Here is a 22,046-nt window from a genome sequence, read left to right on the forward strand (position 1 = left end):
AAGCATACCACCTCATCTGTGAAACACGGTGGTGGGGGTGTTATGGCCTGGGCATGTATGGCTGCTGAAGGTACTGGCTCACTTATCTTCATTGATGATACAACTGCTGATGGTAGAAGCATAATGAATTCTGAAGTGTATAGACACATCCTATCTTTCAAAATTCTTAAGGGGTTGAACAGGCTAGATGCAGGAAGATTGTTCCCGATGTTGGGGAAGTCCAGAATAAGGGGTCACAGTTTAAGGATAAGGGGGAATTCTTTTAGGACCGAGATGAGAAAAACATTTTTCACACAGAGAGTGGTGAATCTGTGGAATTCTCTACCACAGAAGGTAGTTGAGGCCAGTTCATTGGCTATATTTAAGAGAGAGTTAGATGTGACCCTTGTGGCTAAAGGTATCAGGGGGTATGGAGAGAAAGCAGGTACAGGATACTGAGTTGGATGATCAGCCATGATCATATTGAATGGCAGTGCAAGCTCGAAGGGCCAAATGGCCTACTCCTGCACCTATTTTCTATGTTTCTATGTATCTGCTCAAGATCAAACAAATGCCTCAAAACTCATTGGCTGGTGGTTCAATGAACAGCAAGACAATGATCCCAAACACACTGCTAAAGCAACAAAGGAGTTTTTCAAAGCTAAAAAATGGTCAATGCTTGAGTGGGCAAATCAATCACCCAATCTGAACCCAATTAAACAAGCTTTATATGCTGAAGAGAAAACTGGAGGGGACTAGCTCCCAAAACAAGCATAAGCTAAATATGGCTGCAATACAGGCCTGGCAGAGCATCAGCAGAGAAGACACCCAGCAACTGGTGATGTCCATGAATCGCAGACTTCAAGCAGTCATTGCAAGCAAAGGATAAGCAACAAAATACTAAACATGACTACTTTCATTTACATGACATTGCTGTGTCCCAAACATTATGGTGCCCTGAAATGGGGGCTATGTATAAACACTGCTGTAATTTCTACATGGTGAAACCAAAATGGATAAAAATGGCCTTTATTAAAATCTGACAATGTGCACTTTAACCACATGTGATTTTTTCTATTACAAATCTCAGATTGCGGAATACAGAGGCAAATAAATAAATGATGGGTCTTTATCCCAAACATTATGGAGGGTGCTGTATCCTTCTAAAACTATCCTATCCATATTACTTGTAGCGGCAGATTTTTCATATCTTTCAGGTAATTAGCACCCTAGCCGCTAATTGGATGAGAATGGATAAGGGGAATATCTTCGTTACGCATGCAAGCAGTTGCAGAGACCTTCAGAGCTTCTCCATTCATAAAGCTTCAACACAGTCTTTTGATGAATATTTTCTTTATTGTTGATAGAAAACAGTAAGATACATCCAAGGTTTTTCCGACTTGTTACGGCAATCTTCTTCGAACTCCAGCTCATTACTTCAGATATTAGAAAGCTCCTCGTGTCTCCGTAACAATGACATGTAATGAGATGGTCGCAGGATTAACCTTCTCCATCGTCTCTCCAAAACAAATCTAAAAACTAAACTTCTGCGCAAGCAGTTAAGCTGCAAACACGCCCAAAAACACGTCATAAATCCCACCCACATTATAACGGGCAGTCTAAAATTTAAAGGCACATGCCATCCACAATGACATGCAAAACAGGCCAAATGGCCACTACATTACTGTCTAAATGTGTACTAAATGTTGTGATAGTACCTGCCTCAACTACCAACTCTGGCAGTTTATTCCATACACTTAAAACCCTTTCTGTAACAGTTACTCTTCAGGTTCCTATTGTCTTTCCTTTCTCACTTCAAACCTATGCCCTCTGGTTCTCGATTTCCTTACTCTGTGCAAGAGACTCTGTGCGTTTACCCAATCTATTCCTCTCATGATTTTGTGCCCATCCCTCAACCTCCTGTGCTCCAGGGAATAGAGTCCCAACCTGCTCAACCGCTCCCTATCGCTCAGGGCCTCGAGTCCTGGCAACATCCTCGTCAATCTCTGCACCCTTTCCAGGTAGACCAACATCTTTCCTATCAGTTACGTAATGTGAAAAGATTCTCTTGGGGGACTCTCTAGAAAAGAAAATTCAGAGGCATGTTCAAAGAAAAAATTCAAATTATTTTCTTCTTTTTTTTCCAAGCTTCTACATTTTATACCATAAAAAAGACAGAGTGCTGGAGTAACTGAATGGGTTAGGCAGAGTCTCTAGAGAAGATAGATGGGTGACATTTTGCGTTGGGACCCTTGGTGTTAATATTACCGGTGATGTGTCGTTGATGTGACTGCCACTGTAAATAAACATACTGTCGGGAAGCATAAGGTACACAAAAATGGATTGTCAAGGAAGACTCTCTCTAACTTCTACAGGTGCACTGTCGAGAGCATGCTGACCGGTTGCATCTTGGCTTGGTTCGGCAATTTGAGCGCCCTGGAGAGGAAAAGACTACAAAAAGTAGCAAACACTGCCCAGTCCATCATCGGCTCTGACCTTCCTTCCATCGAGGGGATTTATTGCAGTCACTGCCTCAAAAAGGCTGGCAGTATCATCAAAGACCCACACCATCCTGGCCACAAACTCATCTCCCTGCTACCTTCAGGTAGAAGGTACAGGAGCCTGAAGACTGCAACAACCAGGTTCAGGAATAGCTACTTCCCCACAGCCATCAGGCTATTTTACCTGGCTCGGACAAAACTCTGATTATTAACAACCACGTTTTGTTATTTGCACTTTACCAGTTTATTTATTCATGTGTGTATATATTTATATCATGGTATATGGACACATTTATCTGTTTTGTAGTAAATGCCTACTATTTGTCTGTGTGCTTAAGCAAAGCAAGAATTTCATTGTCCTATACAGGGACACATGACAATAAACTCACTTGAAAATGCTGGAGAAACTCAGCGGGTGCAGCAGCATCTATGGAGCGAAGGAAGTAGGCAACGTTTCGGCCCGAAACCCTTCTCTCCGGAGACATTTTCACAACCTTCTCTCTAAGTGCCTACTTTGAAGAAGTTCTCCTCCTCTCTCCGGAGACAGTTTCACAACCTCTTCTCTAACAAAATCTCCTGTCAGGAAGCATCACAGCTTGAGTTGGGAACAGCTCTGCCCAAGTGCACAAGAAATTGCGGAGAGCTATAGATGTAGCACAGTGCATCACACAGACCAGAATTCCCACCATTGACTCCATCTACTCAATTCAATTTCAGTTTAAAAACTTTATTGGCATGATAAAAAATACATTGTTATATTGTCAAAGTATAAAACATGACATACATATTTAAAATGCATAAGTATAAATACAACTAGTCTTTATGATGCCTCAGGAATTTAGCCAACATAATCAAATCTTGTCTCATCCCAGTGATTTTTTCATTTCCCTGATCCTGTCCGACTGAAGGTACAGAACCTTGAAGGTGCATACCACCAGACTCAAGAACAGCTTTACCCCCTCCATTAATGGTCCTTCAATAAGCTGGGGTACTGTCCGATACACTTCTACTATTGTGCACATTGGACTTTGTCAAAGGAACTGATGCTCTACAACGCTGAACTCTGCATCTGTATCTTCCCCATTGTTCTATCTATTGTAGTTGAGGTTGACGATTGTATTTATGTAAGATACATCTGATGTGTTTGGATAGCATGTGAAATGAAGCTTTTCACTGTACCTCAGTACATGTGCCAGTAATAAACCTAAACCCAATATCTGGGAAAGCTGGACTAAGTGAAACAAAGTAGAATAATGTAGAAGAAAATTAAACTGAAGAGTTCCAGGAAATAGAAACTCAAGTCAAAAACAGAATAACACAAACTGGGTGTGGTTTAGAAGTCTGCTTGCCAAAAGGACAAAGGGCGGCACAGTGGTACAGCTGGTATAGCTACTGATTCATAGCACCAGAGGCCCGGGCTCAATTCTGAACTCGGTTGCTATCTGTGTAGAAACATAGAAAATAAGTGCAGGAGTAGGCCATTCAATATGATCGTGGCTGATCATCCAGAATCAGTACCCCGTTCCTGCTTTCTCCCAATATCCATTGATTCCGTTAGTCCTACGATCTATATCCAATTTTTTCTTGAATACATCCAGTGACTGGGCCTCCAATGCATGAGTTTCATCCGGGTGCCCCAGTTATTCCCACATCCCACAGATGTGCAGCCTCTGTAGAATGCCCTTGGTAAGTAGGGAATGGATGTAAAAGTGGGTAACATGGAATTAGTGTGAATAAGGGTCATGTTACGGACCTTCTGGACCTTGGCAGCACAGGCAATGATGGTCAGTATGTGTTCCCATTCAAGTCAGGGCTCAGAATCATTCGATAGGTCGGCTTTTGCACGAGTGACTTCCCCACTGCGCAGATCATGAGGTCATAAATTAATTATCTCAGCTTTAGCAGTACACAATGTTAATGACTTCATTTTTCATTCCATTTTGTATTTTATTGAAATTGAATCATAGAACATAAAAAGCAAAGTGTTGTGTGAACAACTTTCCAGGCAACTGAATAATTATTTGTTTAAAATATTGTTTAAAGTTTGGTTATTAAAGATATTACAATGATATTTATCACAAATGATTCCTTCTCATATATCTTCCAATGTGTAATTTAATATAATTCCACAATAACATTCTGATTAAATCCCCACTAACATAATCACAACATATGGTTTCCAAAGTCTATATAATATATATTTAAATGTTCAGTACAAGGACATGTACAAACACTGCCCGCTTTAAGTTAGGGTAACGTTCTGTCTACCTTTACTTAAGTCAGATTTTACTTTTGATGGAATCACTGTAGGGCACTTTCTGCAGTGCATGGCCTTCTGGGTAAGCACTGCTGCCATTGCCACCTTGTTTCTAATGTAAACCTCAGCGATCGTACAGTGTTGTTGAAATTGCAAACTCCCTTGACTGCAGGAGGTACTGAGTACAGAATTGTTTACGTAAGTACAAGTTTACATCAGTCGCTTATTGCATAAATCAAGGTGTGTCTGTAAATAACTACAATTAGCTAAATTATAATTCAAATAAATTCTTAATTCTATTCATTTTGCCCAGAGTAGTTCTGCAGATCTAAAATCCCAATCAATTAACTTCCTTTACCTACTTCTATTTATCAAATACATTTTTGTTGTGCATTTGAATGTACTTGTCCCAAATTTTGTTTGTCCAATCCTGTCTTTTGTACATTTTATTTTAAAAAGCATTTATTTTTGAACGCATTTTGAATAACATTACAATTGAAAACGGCCACTTCTTAATGGACCATTAATGGCCTATTTTTGAATATCCGTACATCAATTGCACATGTTAGTCCCCTTTACATGTTAGTAGCTTTAAAACTAAAAAACACAAGAGGGAAGTTTTCGTCTATGGCCAGAAATACTTGCAGTTATTGAGGTTCTCAATTATGCTCCCTCAACCATTATATATACACTGTAGAAGGGTGTAGAAAAATGAAGAGATGTTTATCGTGCCTATTGATTTTTTATGCCTTCATTAATTCTTATCCAGAGCATTGAGTTACAGAATTGTACAGCAATTGCAACGTCTGTCGGAATTTAAAGAGGGGTTTAAATTTTGTTCCAAATTACGATGTGGAATGTGATTTGGAGGGGGAGGTACGGGTACATTGAGATTGTGGTTTGGAATGTTATGTGGATGGAAATTTGGAGTGCGATTTGCAATCTTATTTACATTCTTTTTTATAGTCTGATTCCATACAGGTATACGTGTTTGCCTTGGGGCCACAGGTCTAGAACAATTAGTGGAGTGGGTGGATGATTTACTGCAAATTGCCTCTGTCTGAAGACAAGCAAAGCAAAACTCCACATGGCATCTGATGCACACCATGTATTTGCACATGTCTTTATGTTCTATAATCATCCCACAAGTGGGGCAAGCGCGGACTTTAGGACAACTCTGAACATTGCTCGCGGATAGGTCTTTTCTGCCACAGTTCTGTAAGACTTGCAGGTGGACGTTAGTGCAATGTATATTGTCGCATCGATCAGAACGTGCTGCTGGACCTTCCCACTCCAGCATACATTGCCAGCAAAATTCAAAAGGGATGTCATCATTGGCCATGCAGATTGAACAATCCACTGCCAAATTAGTCAGGTCTTTCCGTTCTACACAACTACTGCATTTGGGACACTTGAAATAAAATATAAATAATGAAATTAGCAATTAAGACAATACACGACTGATAATCCATTTAATAAAGAAAGTATCTTTGCATTTAACTATGTTCCTTCAAAATTATTTTCATGCCATCACCTGCATTGACATATTTTATCCATTCAATTGCTGCGTGTTAGGCATGAAATTATTATCACAATAATAAAATATAGGTTGGCACCATTTCTAAGCGATTAACTAAACACTGGTTCAGTCGGAGTTTTCTTGGGGTGATATTCATCTGATATTTAATTCTATGGTCAAAGAGGTTTCTACCACAGTAAATAAGTGGAAGTGTCCCTTTACATTGCTTTACTGTGCAACCATCCATCCTCTTTGTGATATCCAAAATATAAAGTAGAAAGTGATTTCCATCTTATTTCCAACAGCATAAGAAAGAAGAACGGAGGGAATGGCTTTGTTTGGGGAATTCGCGCAACTACAAGCCTAAATAAGATATAGACTCTCAAGGGTATTGGTGATTTAGGGTGGGTGGGTGTTTTATGAATTAGGTGGGTAGTAGGCAGGTAGCTAATTGATAATCAGAACCTCCTCAGCAACAGAAGTCCAGGATAATTTCTATATTTTGGATAGAGACAAAATGCTGGAGACTGTCGGGGTCCTTGGACAAAGTCGAGGGGAGATGCATAGGGACAGGTGTTGCAGCTCTTGCAGTTGCTGGGGAAAGTACCTGGGGAGGTGGTGGGGGGGGGGGGGGGGGGGGGGCGGGGAAACATTGCGGCCTAACATCGAGGAGCTGGAGGCCTCTGCTGGAGACTGACTTCAGGAGCTCCAACCGTCGGATCCTGTGGACTTACCGTAGTGGAGCTTGCGATGATCCCTTTGCCAGGGATCGACCTCTGAGCTCCAACTACGGGAGCTTGCGGACTTTAACATCGTGGAGATCGCAGACTCTGGTTAGAGATAGACTTTGAGAGCTCCAACCGCAGGAGCTTTGTCCGCCCCGACGTGGGGGCTTTGATCGCCCCGAATGCGGGGGCTTTGATCGCCCCGAATGCGGGGGCTTTGATCGCCCCGTATGCGGATGGTTCGACTGCCCCAACCGCGGGAGAAAAATGATGGAAGAACATTAGACGTTATTGCATTCCATCACAGTGAGGAATGTGGAATCCGCTTTGGTGTTTGATGTTTATGTTAACTTTTATGTAGTTGTGTGTCTTGTTGCTTTTTTTAGTATGGCTCTATGGTAATACAAATATCACTGTACCTTAACTGGTACACGAGCCAATAAAATACCTTTGAAACCTTTAGATGATTGACAGGGGTAAATAATAAATGCAGAACCATTTTGTACCCATGAGAGCCCAGATCGCTACTTGTCAAAAACAACCCTGAATAGATAAAGAATAAAAGAGTACTGCAAGAAAGGGGGACACAGTGGCCTAGGGGTGGTGCTACTGCCTCACAGCACCAGAGACCCGGGTTCGATCCTGACCACTGGTGCAGTCGCAGAGTTTGTACGTTCTTCTCGTGACCTGTGTGGGTTTTCTCCAAGATCTTTGGTTTCCTCCCACATTCCAAAGATGTACAAGTTAGTAGGTTAATTGGCTCAGTATTAAAAATATATATATATTGTCCCAAGTGTGTTGGCAGGATAGTGCCAGAGTGTGGGGATTGCTGGTCGGTGTGGACTCGGTGGGCCGAAGGGCCTGTTTCCGAGCTGTAGCTCTAAACAAAAGTAAACTAAAAGGATAAAAAATAAGCAGAGATCTTAATCACTAGTAAATTAAAAAAACAAAACTACTGTGTGCCTATGCTCTGTATTTGAGGGTAAGTGTAGAGGCTTTGACACCTGATGCTACTGTGAGGAGACTGAGTGGAGGGAAACTGTAGAATTAGGCAGGGTCTGATTTTCTCTTTGTGACTCTTCCTTGATCTTAGTTCAGTTGGGATGGCAGTTGGTAGCAGGAAAGCTTCTAGTGTCCCCGTAGACAATGCATGTGGGAGATGCATCCAGGTGCAGCCCCTGTCTGACCAAGAGAGAGAACTGGAGCTGGCCGAGCTCAGGATCATCCAAGGAGATCGAGAGCATCATAGATAATAGTTATAAAGTGATGGTCACACCTAAGGTACAGGAAGAAAGTGCTGTAGATGGGTGACCACCAGGAAAGGGGGTCAGTAGAGAGTACAGGAATTACCTGTGGAAATATTAGGTAAAAGAGGGTACAGAAATTGTCGGAAAATAAGGAAAAATAATATATTGGCTGCCTTTTCCAGAAAAGTGAGTCTCTGGGAAACTCTGAAAAAATTCAACTTTATTAGTTATTTCCCCCCAGAGAATTTCTGAAATATGTTTGCAGCCTTTGCATATTACACCATCTCTCACATCTCATAACATTTCAACTTCCTCAGTTTCAGTAATGATGCCTATTTAGAGTAAGATGCTGGCTGGAGTTTACCTGTTTGTATTCGCAGTACTTTGCAGCTGAGAGAAGGGCAAGCTTCTCTTCAAATACCTGGCGTTCCTCTACAGACAGCAGGGCACATGTACGAACCTCTGGGTATGACCATTCCTTATTACACTTTCCATTAGTCCCATGCGTCGAAGCAGGGCAGTGGAATTTCAAGTGACCCTGGAAAATAAGTTGAAAATTATATTGCAAAAAATTGTCCCTATTTAACAATCGATTAAAAATGGATTAAGTGTGTGGTATAAGATAATGGATTGCCTGTGACAGCCCACCTGGTCAATAAGGCAGCGACACCACTCAGTGAGTGAAATGGGGTCCACGGCATGCCCACAGGACATTTCCACTCTGAAAACACCTGGCTCATCATCTCCTGCAACAGAACATTTCATTAGAATCACTGCAACACGTGCCTTAGGAGTAAAGAAAAGCCCAGCCACAGTTTCTCCAAAAGTGTTTTCATCTAAACAACTTGATTAGATGAAACAAAACGGAATAGTTTGGGGAAATTTGCTTTCCATTGGTTACAAAACAGCTTTGATCCGAGTGTATCGTGGTGTGATTTGAAAGGGGTTAGGAGCTTTTCACCACTGGAGAACATAGACCAGTATAGCAGAGGAACAGGTCCTTTGACCACTGTGTCTGCACTGACCATGATGCCAAACTAAACTAAATCCATAATTCAGTTTTGTTTAGAGATGCAGCATGTAAACGAGGCCCTTTGACCCACCGAGTCCATGCTGGACATTGGGCACCCATACACTACTCCTATGTTATTCCACTTTTGCATCCTACACACTAGGGGCAATTTACAGAAGCCAATTAACCTCCAAACCTGCACTTCTTTTGGAGTATGCGAGGAAACCAGAGCACCTGGAAAACACACATGCAGTCACAGGGAGAATGTGCAATGATTGATCACTAATACACTAGAAAAAGAGTCAAATCGACAAATGGGTAAAAAAAATGCTCAAAAGCAAAACCCAATGTAGTTGTAAACAAGTGTTAGCCTAATATTTGACTTTGCACATAAAATATTAATGAACATAAGATAAGTTCTCTATCTGCACACTGGGGGCAATTTACAGAGGACCATTAAACTTTAAACCCCCGCAGCTTTGGAATGTGGGAGGAAACCTGGGTACCCAGAGGAAGCCCACACAGTCATGGGGAGAGCGTGCAAACTCCCCACAGACAGCACCCGCAGTGAGAATGGAATCCGGGTGTCTGGCACTGTGAAGCTGTAACTCTACCGCTGCGCCGCTGTGTCTGTCTACACATGGTCCTCTATTTAGATAGCCACACGTTCTCTTGTCTATCTCAATGCCTTTTACACTTTGCCACCAACATCATTCCTATCGCCAGCATGAAAACACCAGCCAGCCGCGAGAGACATGTTTCAAGGTCAATGTGATTTGACTATCTATTAAAAATATTAATATTAACCCGGGTCCAAGCCAACAGTTCCCCTACAATAGCAAAACAAGTAGATAGAGTGATAAAGAAGGCAAACGGTTCTATGGACAGGCGACGATTCGGGTAGGGAGGGTTCCTCAGACTGATGTGGGAGGGGAGAAAAAGCTGGAAAAGAGAGGTGCTGACGGGATCGGGGGGGGGGGGGGGGGGGGTTGAAGTCACGATTTTACTGCACGGCTCAATGACCAAGCTCACTGGCTGGTATACAACAGTCTCAAAATACCAAGAGAACAGTTTGGAATATTAATAACATTTGCTATCAAACGCTCTCTGAGTTCACCAGCTTCTCTCCGTCCAAGACTAGTCCACCAGGTTCCAGGCCCAGCCGGGAACCCCCTTTCCTTCCCAGATTCCTGCCCACCCACAAACCTCCTGAGAAACCTCAGGAGATCCTGGATGATTGAAGGCGGGTTAAAGGCTGAGAGATTCATCTCCCACTTTGATCAACCCTACCCCCGGGCTGGGTCGCTAAATCTGGGACCAATACGGGACATTGGAGTGAGCCACCCACGTCTCAAACTTGACCAGAGGGACAGATTGTCATTAGAGACACAAGCAACTGCAGATGCTGGAATCCTGCGTTAACCACAAGTTGCTGGAGTAACTCATCGGGACATCCCTAGGCAGCATCTCTGGAGCACATGGATTTCCCGGATCCCTTGTCGAAACGTCGCCTACCCAAAGCCTCCAAAGATGATTCCTGACCCGCCGAGTTGCTCCAGCACCTTGCATTAACACCAGACTCTGGCTACTCTAGCAGAGTCTGTTCTTATTTCCTTGTGAATAAGTATTTTTACCTGTGATATCGTCCGACCTCTGAACAAATGTCAGTTGGTAGTTATTGGCAAGGTGGTGCATTTCCTTGGCTGATGTTCCCGACTGACGCCTCTGTACTAAAGCGGCGAGTTTTGTCGATCAAAAAATCAGATTGCAGTTTCCCAAACGCACGAAGTGAAATTCGATACATCTAACCACTCCCATCAGAAGACTGAGGTTTATTCCGAAATTTTACACCCAGGCGCAACGCTTCCTTGTACCGGTAAATTCTCCTCCTTTTTCAAGTTTTGGTTGTACTGCTTTTTTTTCTGTTCAAAATATCCTCCCCATCTCTAACAATAACGACCTAACCGCATTCCTCTGCTCGTTCCATTGAACAGTGATCCATGGCCCATCACAGTGAAACAGTGGCCTATCCATCACGTCTGCGCCGTCCATGATGCCAATTTAAATTAATATTATTTGACCGAACAATGGCTATTCGCCACCTATCCATGTTTCTGTCGCAATGCCTCTTAAACATTACACTTGTACCACTTCCCCAGGCAACGTATTCCAGGCACCTACCACCCTCTGTAAAACAAACTTGCCAAATACATGATCTCCTTTGAGCTTTCTCACCTCTTACGTCAAATCTATGTCCTCCAGTATTTAGCATTTCTACAATTCTATCGTTCAAGAAGGAACTGCAGATGCTAGAAAATGGAAGGTACACAAAAATGCTGGAGAAACTCAGCGGGTGCAGCAGCATAATAATAATAATAATAATAATGTCTTTATTTATATAGCACATTTTTAGTCAACTTGCAGTGACCCCAAAGTGCTTCACACAATTACTTCCATACAGACAGGCAAAGGTGGGTGAAGTGTCTTGCCCAAGGACACACACAGGCAAAGGTGGGTGAAGTATCTTGCCCAAGGACACAACGACAGTATACACTCCAAGCGGGATTCGAACCAGCTACCTTCCGGTTGCCAGCCGAACACTTAGCCTATTGTGCCATCTGTCGTCCTTGGATGGCATCTATGGAGCGAAGATAATAGGCAACGTTTCGGGCCGAATCCCTTCTTCAGCCTATTCTATCTCTGTCTCTCATAACATTATCCATGTCCACCAGGCCATCTCTCAGCTACAGAGATCTCTCACACTCCAAGTTTGTCCAACGTCTTATCGCTAATACACTCCAAACCAGGCAGATTCTGGTGAACATCTTCTACAAAAATGACACAAAATGGTGGAGTAATTCAACTGGTCAGGCAGTATTTCTGGGGAATATGGACAGGTTTCGGGTCGGGACCCTTCTTCACATTGGGACCCTACCTGCAAAATCTGCTATATTATTCCATGCTATATTTTGTAAACCAGCATCTGCAGTTCCTTGTATCTCCAAACATCTTCTGCACCCTGTACAAAGCCTCCTTATCTTACCTGAAATGTGCCAACCACAACGGCACATCATCTGTAAAGAGGCAGCCAGAACTGCACACAATATCCCGTGTGAACTAACTAATATTTCATATAGAATATTTTGAATGGCTGACTCCTTATTTTTATGCTCTGATTCTTGATTCTAGGTACCCAAGCAAGCGGATTCTTCATCCATGCATCTAACATGCCTAGCCCTGTAAATATTTTGTATGTTTCAATGCAATCTCTCTCATTTAAACTTAGCAGTATGCAGACCTAGCCCACTCTGTCTCTCCTCAAATGATAACATCACCACGCCTGTCCACCATTACAGGATCCACCAGACTTCTCATTACACTCCCCGAGGTTGAAGCCAAGACCTACATGTAATATTCCTAGTCTTATTAGGGTCATATACAACTGCAGCAGAGCATGTTCACACCCACAGGCTAGGAGTAAGAAAATTGGTGAGCAATTGCAGAAAATTCTGGAGGGAGTTTTCTCTATGGAACTTAACAGAGTGTCTTTGATGAAATACGAAGGAGGTTCAATGAGGTAAATACAATTGACATGGACCCCAAAGGATTTTTTATTAAAGTGCTATTGAACAGGCTAACGTGGAATTGTTGTAGACACAACATGCTGGAGTAACTCAACGGGACAGGCAGCATCTCTGCAGAGAAGAAATGGGTGACGTTTTGGGTCGAGACCCTTCTTCAGACTGAGAGTCAGGGGAGAGAGAGAGATAGAGATATGGAAGGGCAAGGTGTGAAAACTAAAGGTCAAAGGAAAGTTCAAGGAAAATGTAGAATGGATCATTGTTGGCTGAGACAAGGTGACAACGAGGCATGCATTCAGTACAATTACATCAGGAGGACTGAAACTAGTTGGAGAACTGTGATTGGGGAGGGATGGACCCTGACCCTGAGCCCCGCTCCCGGGGCAATCCCGCCGTCACCCAGTCCATTTACACGCCCGGAAACACAGCGATAAACGGAGCTGGCGCGGCGCCCGGTCACCAGTACCTCAGTGACCTGTCGCCCGGATCCCCCAGTAACCGGTTCCCCTGATACCTGATACCCAGTGACCAGTGGCCCAGGTAGGTGGGGGATATATCCCCCCATTTTTCGAGGTGGGTGATTGGCCTGTATTATTATCCCCCAGTTATTGGAGGTCGAGTAATAACAAAAATAATAGTCGCCTGCTCCTATCTCTTTCGCACCCTTCCCCTTCTCGGTCGCTCCGCTCCTTCGCCGGGTACCCCCGAGGCCAGTGATCGCTCAGCCACCCCACCCCACCACCCGATTTCTTACATATTACAACAGAAGGAGGTCATCAGCCATCAGGTCCATCTTAGTTCCAGGTAGATCATTAGACCAATTCCCCCTTTATATGATTATTTTCCAACCTGATTTATTAGAACTTATTGTAAAGTGAGTGAGTGCTGAGGCAGAGTGTGAGGATGGTAGTGCAGCTGATAGGAGATTGGATTGGGAGGGGATCTTTGCCCTCAGATACATGTGTGAAATCATTAAACTTCCTCTGACATTCAGTCCGTGTCCTTGATTCTTCGTCTCAGCTTAACATTAATTAATGCTTCCAGCCAGAGAATCCATGGAACTGCAGATGCTAGTTTACAATAAAAGATACAAAGCACTGGAGTAACTCAGTGGATCAGGCAGCTTCACTGGAGAACATGGAAAGGTGATGGTTTGGGTCAGGTCAGTACCTTCTTCAGACTGATTGTTCATAAGTGATAGGAGCAGAATTAGGCCATTTGGCCCATCAAGTCTACTCCACCATTCAATCATGGCTGATCTATTTCTCTCCCTCCTAACCCCATTCTCCTGCCTTCTCCCCATAACCTCCAACACCCTTAGCCAGGTGTGGTGGGGGACAAGAAAGCTGAAAGTGAGGTGAGGGCAGGCCAAAGTCTAGGAAGTGATTGGTGGATACAGATGATGAAGTTGGTTGGATAAAGGCCAGAGATGAAGAGGGAAAGAGTATGAGATAAGGATAGAAAAAGTCCAAATTGTGAAGACAGAGGAAGGAATATAGGTGGAGTAGGAATTACTCAAGGCTTTAAGATATGAATTGTCAACTGCACAGTTTTAATCATAGAGCCATGGATACATACAGCATGGATACAGGCACTTTGGGTCACCAAGTGCATGTCGACCATCTATTACCCATTTACCTAATCCCACACTAATCCCATTCTTATTCTCCTCACATTCTCATTAACTCTGCGATAGACGCAAAAAGATGGATTAGCTCAACGGGTCAGACAGCATCTCTAGAGATACCTCTCTCCAGAGGTGCTGTCTGACCTGCTGAGTTACTCCAGCTTTTGTGTGTCTCATCAACTCCACTCTGATTCTGCCACTTATCAGCACACCAAGGATAGGTCACACATTTACACCTAGCCAACTAACCTACTAACCCACATTCTATAAATCGGGGAAACCCACATAGTCACAGAGAGAATATGTGAAGTCTACACAGATAGTGGCTGAGGTCAGGACTGAATCTGGGACTGGATATTCAATATCATAAGTATGAATGGAAAAAAATAATCAGCCATGTGTTTTGAGGAACATAAGTTCTGCTTTGCATTTATTGCAGGAGATTTGGTATCTGCTGTTGACATTCGCAAAGGACTGATTTCAAGAAAATTAGTAGTTCAAGATAAAGAATGATTTCCTGTCATTAACAATCAAGACAGCGTTTGGATACGACTTGGGTAAACAACACCATGGATATTGAACCAGTCAAGGTTTTGCTGTGCCATTTGTACAGTGGTCCAAGAAGAACATTGATAGTTACAGAAAGCAGACTTTTATTTTAGATCTCACTTTTGATTATACACATATAAGTTAAAAAAATGCTAAACATTTTCATGGAGATATTTTAATTATTAAAAGCAGCAAAGTTTCTCATTTCAGTCTACAGTGATGAAGCTGAATTTTAGTTAAAATGTAAGAAAGATATTAAATAGGTTTCTGGGCTAGCTTATAGCTTATATTTAGTGTCAAATTAGGCTTGCCTCAGGTTGCAGTGTGTGGGATAATAAACACCATAACATTGTCTCCCAAGGGACAAGCAGAGAGAAACAGCTAGTCACATCTTTGAAGTAAGATGCCATAAACCAAATGGCCAATGTTATCTTGTACTATGTAAACAAAGGCCTTTGATGTGATGCATTCTGTGGAAACCTTTTCCTGTACCTCTGACCATGACTAATGTCTGTGAAATGTGCTAAGGGGACAAAAAAACCCTATTTAAGGCAATGTAATTCTGTTGTTCAGAGAAGGTGAACGGAGGACGGTCAAGTGTCTGTAATGGTCACTTGACTGGAGTCCTCCCTCCTTCCATCGGCCGATGTTAAGTAAAGTTTTGATCTGGTCTACCAAACAGTTTGTGTGGTGTCTGTTTATTAAGAAGCGAACCTGGTTTAGTAGTTATAAAAGTAGCTTTTTCATTGGCGTAGTTATGCAGGCCTCGCTGGGACCACATCAACGGCTGACTGTGCAAGAGGTTGCAGAGGTTGCCGGGATTGGAAGGGAGATAACTGAGCTCTATCGGCCCCCTTGTAAGACCGACTCCCTAGAAACTCCCGGGAACATCTGTGATCCTTCATCAGACATTGAATTGGTTCCCTGCCGAGGTTCTTAGAAACAGACAAAGGTAAGACCAGTTGGGCTTTATATGTTTTTTTTTAAGAAGGGATTGTGTATGTATTTTTAAGACAGAATTGTGTATGTATTTTTAAGAAGGAATTGTGTATCTTTTTAAGAAGGACTTGAGCGGTTTCTCTTCATCTCTCTCTCTCTGTCTATCTCTCTAAGTGGTGTTGTATATTAAAGAGTTAAGAAGTCTGCCAGGTTGAGAAACGGGGGTCTTGGATAGCGGGTCTCCTTCGTTGAGACACTTGGGGCTTATTTTAAGAGTTAAGGAGTCTGCCAGGTTGAGAAACGGGGGTCACGGATAGCGGGTCTGCTTCGTTGAGACACTTGGGGCTTATTTTAAGGGATAAAACGTCTGCCAGGTTGAGAAACGGGGGTCTTGGTTAGTGGGTCTGCTTCGTTGAGACACTTGGGTCGTATATTAAAGAGTTAAAAAGTCAGCCAAATTGAGAAACTGGGGTCTCGAGTAGCGAGTCGGCCTGGTTGATATATTTGGAACGATTCGGAATTAAGAAGTCTGCTTTCTCTTTCTCTTTCTTTCTATCTATCTATGGGGAATGCTCTGGATAACAGTCCAACATATGTGTTATTTGAATCCTAGGTATAATAAGAAATTTAGAATGTTAAGTTACAAGTTGACCAAACGGTTAGGGGATGAAGCCTGGCCAGTAGGGGGAACATGGAATGTAGAGACATTTATATGGGAAAGGAAGACAGGAAAGAAATGGAAGAAAGGAATTATAACATGGAAAGCAGGAACAGAGGAGAAGCATGAGGAAAGTAGAGTTCGAAGTTAGATGGATACTGTATGTAAGAAGGGTATAGAGTTAAGAAACAAGGAAAGCACTAGGAAAGGATGGAACGTATTGCAACTAGAATGCCAGTGGGCAGAGGAACAAGAGGAAATAATTAAAAGACAGACAGGAGGTGAGAAACAGGTGATGGTTAGTAAAAATAAACCCAGTACTGGTAAATCCTCTGGAGGAGACTTCATGTCTGGCACGATGACCCTATTTGGTAATGAAGATGAGGAGTTAGATAATCTTGGGAGATGTCCACCTCCCTATGCCCTACCAGTAGCAATGGCATACTTACCTGGGACAGTTCCGTCAGTAACATCCCTATACCTTGAAGTTCTGACCTTACAAAGCTCCCCAGGATTGGGAGCAGGGGAATGCCTTTCTGTGCGTAATTTGTTTAAGGCATTGGTGCTACCAGAACAGCTGGTCATTATTAAATGTACTGCACACACTGGTGCTGGGGACACTATAGCAAAGGACAATGAATTTGCTGATAGTGTATCCGAACAGGGCAGCCTGTACATCCAAATGCGTAGTGTCAGCAGCTAAACAGATGCTAGCAAATAGAACGGTCCTGCCAAACATGAAGGAGGTATGTACATTACAGAGGGACGCCTCTCATATATAATAATAACTATGGAAACAAGAGGGCTGTGCCATTGATTCAGCACACCCCGCTTGGACAAGTTGGTGTATACAATACATTTTTACTCGTCTTACCCATGCTGGTAAGGAGGGAATGATAGGATAACAAAGGAAATGTGGTGGTAGGCCTAGGAATGTAAAATTTGCCAACAAAGTAATCCAGGCAAATCAATTAAGATACCCTCAGGGGTGACGCCAATGCCATCACGATCGTTTGAATGCATACCGATTGATTTTATTGAAATACCAAGGGCCCAGTGTTATAAATATTGCTTAGTGATTTTAGATTTATTTAGCAGGTGGAGTGAAGCTCTATCAACCACTAATAATACTGCTGAAACTATGGTAACATTGTTGTTAAGAGAAGTTATTCCCAGGTTTGGCCTACCTACTGCCATAAGTTCAGACAATGGTCCTCATTTTAACCACTATTAATAAGGAAAAATGTGCACATTTTAATATTCGATTGCAATTTCACTGTGTACACCACCCACAGGCATCTGGGATGGTGGAAAGAGTCAATGGGGATTGCAAAACAAAATTACCCCGGAGGTAAATCCTTTTTCTGACAGGCAACTATGTTATAAAAAAATTGGGGATGAAGGAAAATTTGATGGAGAAATGAGGATAGGGTAGGGAGACTGAAAAGTCACGGGGAGTCTGACTAATCATGATCTGGATCAATGTCCAATTAGGGTAAGGTAACCAGGATTTTGGTAAACAGAAATCTTGTCAGAAAAAGGGAAAGTAAATTACAAAGAGACGTCTTTGAAGATGAAATATTATATACTGCTGGTAAAACAATGTTTTTGTATATATACTGCTTGTAAAACAATGTTTTTTATGTGGAATGTGTGAAATTCGAAGCAATGAGCAAAGTTGTGTGTCGCTTTAAGAAGTTTGTCCTTTAAAATGCAAATGGGACAGACAGTTTATGGTGTGCTCCGTTAAGAAACAGGCATGAATGGGGGGCGGAGCTATACTCGAATGATAAAATGTGTTGGTTGATTATAAGTCTTTTGAACCAAGTTTTTTTTTAAAAAGACTCTTCCCGATTAAAGTGTTAAATGAGATTGGAAATGTCAAAATTACAGAGAAAAAGAAAATGTATTATTGATTACTGATTCTGAGTGAGTTCTTTTGGGAAAGATTGTTTTGATATGATAACAGAGGTTGTCTTTTAAAATGCAAATGAAGCAAGATTACTGTTTTCAAGCAAACAAAAAGATGTTGAAGCATGGGCTGTGTGAGGGAAATTAGGTAGATGAAAAATTGTCTTATGACTTACAAAAGGGGGTTTGAGGGAAGTAGATTGGGGAAGAGAACATATTTGGAGAATTGAATATTTAGGTGGGGAGAGCCTCTTCGGATATTATCGAATTAAAGAATAAGTTCACAGGGAAGTGTTAAGAAGGAACTGAGATACAAGGATCAAAGGAAGACAAAAGTGCTGGATAAACTCAGCTGGGAACAAGATTGATACAGGAAAAGCTGCTGTGTCCACCCCCTGGAGAGTGGGGGGAAGCCACCTACAGGCCCTGGGCAATTAACTAATTATGTATGGTCGGCAATTAACCCATGTCTTGCCAGATCTACATTCTCAGGATGGAGGAGCTTTGCTGGAAGCCATAAAAGCTATACGATGATGGTGCTGGGACAAGAAGAAATTGAGACTGTATTGAAAAGAACAACCAAGTGTTGCTAACAACATGGACTGCTGTAAAGATTGAAGATCATCGTCGCTGGATACATTTGATTGACTGTGAACAGTTTGTGGAAACAAGGACTATGGGCTATTGATGCACCCTTTATTCTGGGGTGGCCCAGCCCACATGGACTGAACTTTCTTCAGAATGGCAAACTTGCGGACTAACCCACATTTAAAGGATGGTACACACCTCCTTTTAAACAAGATTGAAGTCAAACATGACAAGCGCAGCAAATATACCCTGACTACAGACAGTAAGAGGTCTGCAAAGGCCAGTTAAATCTACCTGTTTTTGCCACAACCAAGGCACTGGTGTATTTTTAGGAAACAGTATATTTGTGACAGGCATTGTTATGTTGCAAATGCAGTGCCACACAAGAGAAGCATGAACCAGTTACACCAGCACACGGGGAATTCCAAGCGAAGCCGAATAAAGGCTGAGCAATTTTTATGATCCTTTTCCTGTCCTATGGTAGTATCTTAGTGTCACGTCCGGGGGAGGTTGGTGGCCATTTAAAATGTTTGGAGGGACTTGTGGAACGATTGTCCACTATGAAATGATTGTGTTACTAGTGTACTATTAATTTGTCTGATGAGATGCTTATGGTTTTCGTATGTACTCAGCAAGGACTGTAGTTGTTATCAAAAATTTGATAAAAGGATGGAATGATGAAGCTGAATTTTAGTTAAAATGTAAGAAAGATATTAAATAGGTTTCTGGGCTAGCTTATAGCTTATATTTAGTGTCAAATTAGGCTTGCCTCAGGTTGCAGTGTGTGGGATAATAAACACCATAACATTGTCTCCCAAGGGACAAGCAGAGAGAAACAGCTAGTCACATCTTTGAAGTAAGATGCCATAAACCAAATGGCCAATGTTATCTTGTACTATGTAAACAAAGGCCTTTGATGTGATGCATTCTGTGGAAACCTTTTCCTGTACCTCTGACCATGACTAATGTCTGTGAAATGTGCTAAGGGGACAAAAAAACCCTATTTAAGGCAATGTAATTCTGTTGTTCAGAGAAGGTGAACGGAGGACGGTCAAGTGTCTGTAATGGTCACTTGACTGGAGTCCTCCCTCCTTCCATCGGCCGATGTTAAGTAAAGTTTTGATCTGGTCTACCAAACAGTTTGTGTGGTGTCTGTTTATTAAGAAGCGAACCTGGTTTAGTAGTTATAAAAGTAGCTTTTTCAACAGTTTTGTGTGATACCCACTAATAGATTTTTATATCTTCTGCCATGACTTCGTGTAGTTGACAATTTCCTGGAAAAGAGTGTAAATAAAATTAGCGTTTTCTGTGTAAATAGTAAATCTTGGTTTCCATACTTTGATCAGTACAAAGTTTGCACAGATCCAGTCAAAGGAGATAACTTGATCATGTCTTTCATTTATTCGACAAATGCTTTAAGCCCTTCTGGTAATTTTAATACAGTGATATTATTGCTGGAAAACATTCAGGATGTATTTTTATCAAAGGCTGTTAATTTGTGGACTGAGCTAGTCTGGAATGCTTGTTTGAAAATGTGAATTCAGAACACATGATTGCAAATGTTAAAATCAAAAACTTCAAGTTAAGCACACAAGCACAGATTATTGCATTTTTCCTGATACTTGTCATGGAGACTACTTTCTTCTACTTCCCCTGATGGTGTGGCATGGGCTGAGGCTAAGTTTATATTGGTACCTGTTCATGATGGAAAAGTAAATGCAGAACATAGAACATAGAAGGGGTAGCATGGTGGCACAGCAGTAAAGTTGCTACCTTACAGTGCCAGAGACCCGGGATCAATCCCAAGTACGGTGCTGTCTGTACGGAGTTTGTACGTTCTCCCCTTGACCTGTGTGGGTTTTCGCCAGGTGCTACAATTTCCTCCCATGCTCCTAAGACGGACAGGTTTGTAGCCTGAAGATAGACATAATAAGCTGGAGTAACTCAGGAACGGTGACCTCGAGACCCTTCATCAGATTTGTAGGCTAATGGCTTGGTAAAATTATAAATTGTCCCTAGTGTGTGTAGGATAGTGTTAGTGTGTTGGGATCGCTGGTTGGTGCGGACTCGGCGGGCCAAAGGGCCTGTTTCCATGGTGTATCTCCAAATTAAACTAAACTCAACAGTACAGTACAGTACGGGAACAGGCAATTCAACACACAATGTACATGCCAAACATGAAGCCAATCTCTCCAGCCTGCAAGTGATCCATATCAATCCATCCCATGCCTATCCATGTGCCGATCCAACAACTGTTTAAATGCCCCTATTGTGCCCACCTCCTCCTCCTGCACCTCCATCTCTTTTTCCTAAAGCAGGTTGGCCTGGCCTTATGCCCTCCTCCCCTTCTTCTCACAGTTCATTTCAAACCCTCGACAAAATGGCATTAATCTAACATTCCCCTTCTCTTAGTAATTTCTATAAGATGCATAAGAAAAACAGACTGACTTTCTTGAGGTGAAGTTTTCAGAAAAGGCAGATTATTTGTTACTCTTGCAAAGATCTCTAACAGGAATTTCCAAAATCTTGTGAAATACTTCTCTGAGCCTTCAGCTGCTGCTGGGTAGTAAAAAATGGACAAATAAAGCAGTGCTCAAGGTTGACAGCAACAATTAATTCAATCTTGAGGAAATCATTAATAGAGGAACTCTTTTGGTGTGAGCCTCTTTAATGAGGATATTACAGGCAATCTAGTCCCCCTAGTCCTCACCTTTCACCCTACCAGCCGTCACACAGCACATTTTTGCCACCTCCACCAGGATTCCACCACTAGCCACATATTCCCATTTCCACCCTTTCCTGCTTTCCGCAGACATTATTCCCTCCGCAACTCCCTGCTTAACTCATCCCTTCCCACCCAAACCACCCCCTCCCCATGTACCTTCCCCAGCAACAGCAGGAGATGCATCTCCTGCCCCTATACTTCCCCCCTCGACTCCGTCCAAAGACCCCA

General features: G+C 42.3%; 1 protein-coding gene across 5 annotated transcripts in view; it reads right to left on the minus strand.

Moving 5' to 3' along the window:
* Window positions 1–4,578: 4,578 nt before the first annotated feature.
* The window catches only part of LOC116979532 (ubiquitin carboxyl-terminal hydrolase 47-like), a 34,564-nt gene continuing 17,096 nt past the window's right edge, over window positions 4,579–22,046 (minus strand). For 2 of the 5 annotated variants that reach the window (XM_033031064.1, XM_033031066.1), the window contains 4 exons: window positions 21,542–21,652; window positions 8,877–8,974; window positions 8,593–8,766; window positions 4,579–6,148 (listed from right to left, as the gene is read on the minus strand). In XM_033031064.1, the coding sequence (XP_032886955.1) occupies window positions 5,516–6,148; window positions 8,593–8,766; window positions 8,877–8,974; window positions 21,542–21,652 (1,016 nt within the window). In that variant the 3' untranslated portion in view covers window positions 4,579–5,515. Of the gene's footprint in view, window positions 6,149–8,592; window positions 8,767–8,876; window positions 8,975–14,849; window positions 15,216–20,302; window positions 20,368–21,541; window positions 21,653–22,046 lie in introns of those variants that run through there. The other 3 variants (XM_033031065.1, XM_033031068.1, XM_033031067.1) reach the window with 3 other exon arrangements.

Source organism: Amblyraja radiata, chromosome 13 (assembly GCF_010909765.2).
Source record: "Amblyraja radiata isolate CabotCenter1 chromosome 13, sAmbRad1.1.pri, whole genome shotgun sequence".
In the NCBI taxonomy this organism is placed as follows: domain Eukaryota; kingdom Metazoa; phylum Chordata; class Chondrichthyes; order Rajiformes; family Rajidae; genus Amblyraja; species Amblyraja radiata.